The sequence below is a fragment of the Ptychodera flava genome, chromosome 21 (genome assembly GCF_041260155.1).
Source record: "Ptychodera flava strain L36383 chromosome 21, AS_Pfla_20210202, whole genome shotgun sequence".
Taxonomy (NCBI): domain Eukaryota; kingdom Metazoa; phylum Hemichordata; class Enteropneusta; family Ptychoderidae; genus Ptychodera; species Ptychodera flava.
Window position 1 is genome coordinate 22,956,570 of NC_091948.1, and position 8,599 is coordinate 22,965,168.

General features: G+C 38.3%; 1 protein-coding gene across 1 annotated transcript; it reads right to left on the reverse strand.

Annotated features, from left to right (window-relative positions):
- Nucleotides 1–234: 234 nt before the first annotated feature.
- Nucleotides 235–8,248, reverse strand: LOC139121755 (monomeric sarcosine oxidase-like). The gene is made up of 6 exons (XM_070686888.1): nt 8,147–8,248; nt 5,405–5,546; nt 4,300–4,441; nt 2,982–3,551; nt 2,393–2,533; nt 235–1,932 (listed from the first exon to the last, which is right to left on the reverse strand). The coding sequence occupies exons 2-6, from the start codon at nt 5,537–5,539 to the stop codon at nt 1,691–1,693; spliced, it is 1,230 nt and encodes a 409-aa protein (XP_070542989.1). The 5' UTR covers nt 5,540–5,546; nt 8,147–8,248; the 3' UTR covers nt 235–1,690.
- Between the last annotated feature and the right edge of the window lie 351 nt (nt 8,249–8,599).

An 8,599-nucleotide genomic window follows, 5' to 3' on the forward strand; every position in this document is an offset into this window, starting at 1 on the left:
GGCTACTAAATATCAAAAAGTATTGTAATTTCTTTCGGATTTTTACATATGTTATGCTCTAATCAATTATATGACCAAAAAAACCCAGAAAAACGGGGTTTCCGTCCAACATTTTAGTTAGGCAGTCCTACAGTTCCCCATCACCAAGCTTATTCAACAGTTTACTTTTTGGTATGGTTTTGGTAATTCCAGCAAACACACGTATACCTAGGGTACAGAATGAGACAAGAAAAATGAAGAGAAAATATAGTCTTCCATCTGTGCTTTTTGAGACGCGTCTTATAGAAATATGACATAACTCTGATTTTATGTAGTTTTTACCGCTTTAAAATGAAATTCAGCTCTTAAACATGATGTAGGGAGTTGATTAAGACTAAAATATCGCCATTTCCTGCGGTGTATAGTTCAAAAAGTCCTTTACACGTTGCTGTAAGATTGTATACGGAAAATGAGTGTTGCTGACCAGTTGATGAAAACGCGATCGAGACTAATTTGGGATAATTGGATCTTCATATGTTTTTAAATTTCTCAAAAATATTAGGTACCCTATATTGAATGTTGCAACAAATTTCTCATAAAACAAGTGTATAACTTTAAAAAAAGCAGATGAGCTTACAGTTACAAATTAAACTGACATTACTTCAGAATCCAATTATCCCAAATTAGTTCCAATCGTGTTTGAAGTTACATGATAATACATTTATCAAAAGCGCTAGCCACAAGGAAAAACCGCCGAGTCAGCATTATTCACGTTCTTTTGTATAGAAAGGAATAACCTTGGCATTTACCAAGAAATCACGCACGGTGACACCACTCTTTGAATGTAATTTTCTCATCCCAAGTCTTTGGTGAAAATTTAAAGAAAACGACAATATTACAAGGATGTTTTCTTGTATTTCTACATGCAAACTAATGAAATTGACTGATACTGCGCTATTCATGGGTAGTCTCCTACCTTAAGAGATAAAATGAGTATAGAGCTTGTGTACTTTATTTCGATACTAGCAGAATCCAAGGTTTCTTTAGAATTTATTACACAAACAAAGGAGGCACACAGCACAACCTTGTGGTATTTCTTCGTCTTGCGTTCAGAGTTTCATTCCATTTATGACATTCAGCCTTTCCAATTTATAGCGGACAAAAAGTTACGGTGACTGTAATATTCATCGACGTTTGCAGTTGATTTTCTTATCTGTTGAGTATTGGGCGCGGATAACATTCTCACAGAAGCAACGTTCTCATAGTAGTGACCTGAATGGTTACCGTAAGTAAGGTGTTATCTCATCTTATGATTCGGGGATTATTTGACAGAAAATTAGTATAAGATCCTAGTTTTTGTCAAGAACAATGTGTGCACTCACTTTTAACCAGCTTTAATGATGATGGTCACACGATGCTCCCGTCGGATTAAGAGACCGACAATCATTTAAAGAGAAGATCCTCACTTTGTACCGAAACATAGCCCAGCAGCCACAAATTCGTCGCACTTTCTGGACTCTTTATGAATTTAGTAGTTTACTTACTGAAATTTCGAAACAGTTGAAGTTTCTGTGATTTTGCGAACCAGATAAATAAAAAAGTCGAATTGCTTTTAATAGCATTTGTCCTAGTTTTAGGGTATGAAATTTACATTGTGTCGTATTATGCACGGGCATTTGATCAAGGGGGATCTTCGTGGTTAGAGTTTAGCCTACAATTTCGATTTTACTCGGAACTTTGCCTTAAAATTCTCTCGTGGAAGATCGTGATCCCAACTTCCAGAAATCATCATCCGGGCAGCCATTTTTCCGATTTCATCCGATGCCATGACACCTGTACCGTTGCCGGCAGTCGCGACTCCGAGCCTTGGTGTTACCATATCACAGTATAACAAGCCATTTGGGGTGTGGGCTGAAACACACGAGTCTCCATGAGTCGATACAACTTCAATATCTGTAATTAATGACAATAAAACTAAGCACCTTATTGGTATGCTTGTAAATTAAGTAACTGTAAAGAAGATGGTCATATCTTACATACAATTACCCCAAAAATGTTTCTGTTTTCGCACTATAGCTCTATCTCTCTCCTTTGAAATTTGAAGTACATACAATTCAAAGCAATCGACTTGAAAGCACGTTTCTCATTTCTTACGTCAGGTGCGAGGAATCATCCACAGACACGTGACGGGCTGTGAAAATACCAAATATTTAGTATTTACTTACATTGATTAAAGAAACCTGTTTTTCAAACAATAAATAACATTTTCAACTGATGAAAATTGATGAAAGAACCTTATTCTATAAAAGTTATCCTCATTAGGGGTTCCTTGTATTTCTTGTATCAAAAAAAAATTACCAGAAATAAAAGTTGTAAAGCTGATACAAATTAAGAAAGTAATCTCTGGTTTAACCTTTAACGAGCTCCAGAAGCAATTCCAGAAGATGCGGGTCTGCAACGACTTTACTGGGGTCCCTCTTTAAATATTCAACGACTTTTTCTCTCGTTTCAACTTTTTCTTTTGATCTTCGTCCTATTTTAAGATAATATTTACCTGGCAACGAGAAAGACATTGTTTTACTTACAGACATGAATTTAATTCACAAAGAGAAAGTGCGTGCTTTGATATCATATTTCCTTCTTCCTGCATGCTGTGTTGCAGGAATATTTTGAAGTAAATATTACTCTAAAATACGGCACTCTCACATTACTATAACAAGGTATACTTAGAGTTTGACTGAAATCCAGTGATCGGTTGTATAAATGTCGCATCATCGGTAACGCGCGTAGTAACCAGAATCGAGGTAGTTCAGAAATGCACGCATTTTCCCAGATTTAGGCACCGGGCCGGGGCGTGATACGTTAAAAAATGCATGGATGCATGATGAGGGCGCTTTCCCCAAAAATGTTACACAGGGACGTGAATGTAGGCATATCATAAGAGACAACAACATCACCGCACTATTTGGAATAACTTAATTAACGCATCGCTGTATATTTACCATTTGGATATTTAATAGGTGGCAAAATGTAGTTCTTTTCATCAATCTCGCTTCTCCACCGAATAACAGGCATGTTTCTCAGTCTCCTAACATCTTTATGTCTCAGTTCAATGAAGGCAAGATGCTGTTTAAGCAGAGTCAGGTCAAGTTCTTTTCCAACAGGAAGCAACTTCCGAAATCCGATAAAGGCTCCTGGTGTCAAAAGAACTTTTCTTGCATGATATATGTTTCCATTTGCTGTTGCTACCATCATGCACTTCGACTCGCCGTGGTCAAGTTCGGTCACCTGATCAACAACGTCATAGAATACGTTGCAACCTTGAAAACGGGCAGCTGCCTGCTGCGCTAGAATGAGCTTCCTCGGACTTACGAAACCGGCCGACTTTGTGTAAAATATGGTGTCGTCCGCCTGCCTGACTGACAGGAAGGGATACTTTCCGGTAACCATTGCCCTGTCCAAAGTCTGCACTTGTGACTCCATGCTTGGGACAATTCGTTGAATCCTTTTTATGTTATGATCACTTTCCCTTCCTATTATCAGCTGACCAGCTTCGGTAAAAAATTCAATACCTAAAAAATTGATAATGAGAGTAAATGTGTGACACGTCGAGACATATTTTATACCCTGAAAGGCTGCTCTGTTGGGAACTCGGGACTAAAAGCAAAGCACGACTCAGATGACCCCTATTAAGTGCTATCTAAAGACTTTCAAATACCTGGTCTTGAAATGAAGGAATAAGTATTATCAAGAAAAGTGATAAGGGAGCAGCCGCGAAGGCATTTCGTTCCATAGGCCTAATAGAAGTTTTTTCCCGTGTAAGGCAATACCCTAAAAAGGGGTATATGTGTAAAATGATAAAATTATCAAGATGTGACTAAAACTGTCCAATGAACAAGGCTAGTGTAATGATACTGAAGATTGCTCGGACTTAAATATCAAAGCCCATTGATCGGCCTTAGTTTCCACGTTTTTGATTTTCATTTATTTACACATTTTGATTTATTTAGACATATTCTGAGCCAGTATAGTTTTAGCCAATCTGTAGCCCGTCATCCATCTACTAACCAAATACTTATGTGAACTGAGTATCTGTTTGATCTGTTAATGTAATGTTTTACGATGGACGGGCAAACATTCGGCGCTGAAAGACGTATATTACAGGATGATACCGGATGATCCCAACATTTGGAGATCCTACGCAGGTAGTAATTGAGAGATATCGACACAGCATAGATTAAAATGACTTGCACTATCCGTTTGTGACTTAACCGAAAAAAAAACAATAACAATATAATTCTAAGTTTAAGTGGACAGTACCTGTTATTTGTTCGAGATCTCTGAATCTACTGGCACTTCTTCTTGTGAGTTCCTTCCAAATAGGATCTCCGATAAGCACTGCCACAACCCGACCTTCGTCATAATGGGATCCGAATATGTCGTGACTGCAAGCAAGTCTATCCTAATAATAGATTTTTAAAAGAATATGAATGGTTTAACTGAATTGGAAGACGCTTGATATCGACAGGGGAACAGTTGCAAGTACTAAATCACAAGCACAATACGTTTCCATATCATTTGTTTGTTGTGGTTTGTCAAAAATAGGCGTAAAGGTTGAAGAACGTACCTCATTTTTACTGCCACAACTTGCTGCATGCAGATTCTATATAACCTCATAATTAAGACTGACCTAACTTATGATGTCACACTTATCACATACTGAATTATTTACCTGATGAGTCAATTTCTTCCTTCAGGTTTATTACAACCATTAGGTCTATGGTCCGACAAATCAATATCGCAAATATAAAAGGGATACAGTCATCGGGACTGCTCTCAAAGGTAGTATAGGACCCATATGACCAATGCACACACTGTATCCAAGGTACAATGGTGATTGATGAAAGTTAAAACATGTCTGTAATAATCAACATCGTATAATCTCAATGTTGCAGTTATAATGATGGGGTACATCTAGATATCGTGCACGATATACGTTGTTTGTAAACAAGATTCACACAGATGCAGTTCCTATACGACTGTTTCCCTTTAAGGTATTGCGCCTCGAAAGTGAAAGATTTAAACTTTTGCTCGAACTTTCGATTCTTCCATGAATATTTGAACCATTCACTTTCAGAATCAAAAATTAAAATTGGTGGTCATCGTGCAAATTATGGTACTGGAGAAACAAATAACCGATTTACCGCGATTTCAGAGATTCGATATTTAAAATGGCCGCCATCCCTATGTTAACTCTATTGGGAAAAATGAAATTTTCGATTTTCGAAAAACTAAGACGCTGAAGGTTTTTCACACCAAGAGCTTTCAAATAAGCCCCCACAAATGGTGGATCAGAATAGAACTGTAAAAGTTTGAGACTCCTAATATCTGACTCCGAGGCGCATTCTCCGTTAAGTACAATTACCTTTGGTTCTTTCTGTCCGATGAGACAGACTTTCAACTGGGGATCGATGAGTGTTGCATGCCTGGCTGCTGCCGAACCCATTGGACCAGCCCCGACGATACATAAATCATATAGCTTGTGAATATTATTTGCCATTGTTATTCTACAAGAAAAAACATATTTAGGTGAAGTACTACGAATTACGTCAAAATTAGGTTGTGGTGTAACTTTCTTGAAACTTTGCACAAATATTCTTGAACGTTGTGCAAGTGCAAAAATGAAATAAAAAATAGGGGTCACCACGTTCGTTTCCATGGAACGGAAGTTAAAATGGCGTCGTTAGAATAAATAAAAATGATATAATTCACTTAAACTACAGAAAGCAATAATAAAACGCTTAGCAAATGAGTTAATTTTAATAAATACAAAGAATTAAGATCCATATCTATCGAATGTATAGTTTTCATGATGTTTGTAAAGAAATTTTAACATAAGTATCGATTACAAAATGACGATATCGAAATTATATCACTACATGATTTTCAAACTTTTTTCCTGTCGCTTTGGATGGTGTTATTTTGACCAAACTTGGCGAATAAAATCCGGACATAATACCATTTAGTTTACACTTTTAATAAAAGGGTGTCACCACGCTACTTTTTACAATATCTCCAGGTGAATGGGTAATATGCGCCATGTAAATGGGAGAGAAATGTTAATTTTGCGCTCATATTGAATAAAAACCAGCTTCCTAGGGGTCAAAATATGACAAGATTAAAGGTCATATGTATTTCTAAGAGACTGGGTCAAAAAATTAGGTAAAAGCGCAATTTCAATAATGACAGGTGATGTTAAATACATGCGCTACAAAATAACCCATTTGCGGCAGGCTGGAGTTAAATCTGCGCAGAAATGTTCTAAAGCGTGTGCGCGTCCGAATTCGTCGCCCTTTACCTTAACACTCATTCGGTAAACGGATGCTTCATGATCGAGTTTCCTCAGGATGGTCTTCAATAGGTACCATACTATATGAGAGATTCTTAGTTTGAAGATCTACAGTACAATGCAGAACACCCAAGATAGTTAGAGTGATTAGATTCGTTGTGCACAAACTTTAAAATTGCACAGATCATAGAAAAAATATATGTTTTTAATACGGCATCATTCCTGATTGTTTTATCTGTTAGGTTGTCACTATGCAAATGAGTAACTATTGGCATTTAAAAACTTTTCATTTTATTTTGCGACGTTCCGTTACAGTCGTCACGTTTTACGGCATTTGCCGACATCAGGTTTTCCGAATGAAGGACAAACAGAAAACCCAGCGAGAAATTATTAAAATACCACGGCATGGAAACTTCAGTGTTGCTGCCAGATGTCAGTTTTTGATGATAAATACATGTATGTTTTGCATTTTTCACAGCTGGCGCACCCTGAGAGCTTAATGTAAAATGGTTGATCTTAACAATAAAGTATTGTAAGTTTATTCTGGCAGAACATCTATGCGCATAGCAACCGCAGCGCCGACAACAGCCTGTAATTGTAACCATGGCACTCGAGACATATTGAAAATGAAAATTATACTTGTGCGCCGTTGACAGGTTTATCGTCGCGTTTTTATGGTTACTTGATGTCATGAGCATGTGCTTGAAAAGTGTGCTGAGAACGTGAGATTATAGCGGGAGACATTAAGCAGAAGTGTGTCACTTGTTTCTTTTCCAAGAAAGAACTGTCATTAAGTGAAAACGTTTCTGAAGACAGCAGTTAATCTTCCAACAAATGTCCCCATGTGACTGACTCAATCATCTACTGTTGATCCAAGTGATCTGAACCTCAGCTGTCGATGACAGAATTGAGGCGTCCTCAAATACTGACTCTCTCTGCTAACAACTGCCACTGAGCTCAACGCTTTCGCTGCGAAAACACGAAATTTCTTTCCGACTTCGAAAAAATGACAGTAAAAAAACGGTAACAACTGGATATGCTGTCAGCGGTCATGACATAAAAACAACACCACATACTGGAAAGCACTTCTAGAAAATCCAACGTGATTTTATTGAGGAAATCTTCGACACTGAGTCTTGACGGGAGATCCCAGGAAGATTCTACGGAGTTGAACAATGTTTTCGATGTATAAGTTGTACATAAGACAACTTTTCATGTCAAAAGACCAACTCGCCCGGTACGGAAACAAAGAAATCAGTATACTCGTACTAATACGCAGTATTTTAGGTTGTAGGTGCGCGCAGCGTTGGGATCGAAGTGTTAGGCCGAAGGCCGACCTCGGTACACAAACCGATGTTCGGTCGTCGGCCTCACAATTCGATCCCAACTCTTTGCGCAAATGTGGCAGTGTCCATCGCATCATCGTTGACCCGATGGGCAACTGCTAAACATGTGCCCAGAACGTTGACCGATATCAGGTCCTCAATTCTTTACACGTAGCCTCTATCCCCCCTGGGTATTTGACATATTTTTCAACGTTTTGGTGAGGAATTTGACATCGCTAGGGGGAATCGCAAAGTTCCATGCTAAGCCCGCACTCCTCCCCACCACAGTGGTGGAAACATTGATAGGTGCCACGGTTATTTCATGTAGCTAAAAAAAGAACCCTGAGTACGATATTAAACTGACATCGTTGTAGTCACGACTCTATTGTTGACTGTCCTCTTCTTCGCACACAATTATTACAAGCATCCCATCTTCCACATTTAGAAAGGTATTATGTGAGTGTTTCATGTTACACTATAAGGACTGTCATACCTTATTCTGTAGTAACTTGGCGCATTTCTTGCTACTTTAAGTCCGATGTTGCAAGACGCCTACTCTTTTCTTTCATTCCCTAGTCAACTGTGTAGCGTGTATGAACAGTTCAAATGTCAGAGTTCACCTGCATAGCGCCATCATAGGGTAGAATAAGAGATAAGTTTTACCGAGCGTATTGCTTGCTGACATTCTGGCGCAATGGGGGCGCTTGAACACGTAGCTGTTATAATGCGCAGGGCGTTTGTAATGTATTTCAGGTAGACTGAAAGACCAGTCTCGTAGGTTAAATAGAAAAAAGTTGTAACAGCAAATTGTTTGACTATGCGCTACATAAACGGCTTCTTCTGCTTCATGACTGGATATTTTCCTTGAATTTTACTCTAATGGTGACCTTTCTACCAGGCTATGACAAAAGAGGTGATTTTTAGTATCATAAATTTCCCACACCTC

What these genes read in the sequence shown, in the direction of transcription:
- LOC139121755 (XM_070686888.1), bottom strand. Translation starts at nt 5,539, where the DNA reads ATGGCAAATAATATTCACAAGCTATATGATTTATGTATCGTCGGGGCT. An exon ending in AGATCTCGAACAAATAACAG is followed by an intron (nt 3,552 to 4,299) that starts GTACTGTCCACT and finishes TCAATTTTTTAG; the next exon opens with GTATTGAATTTTTTACCGAA. An exon ending in ACCTATTAAATATCCAAATG is followed by an intron (nt 2,534 to 2,981) that starts GTAAATATACAG and finishes TCTCGTTGCCAG; the next exon opens with GTAAATATTATCTTAAAATA.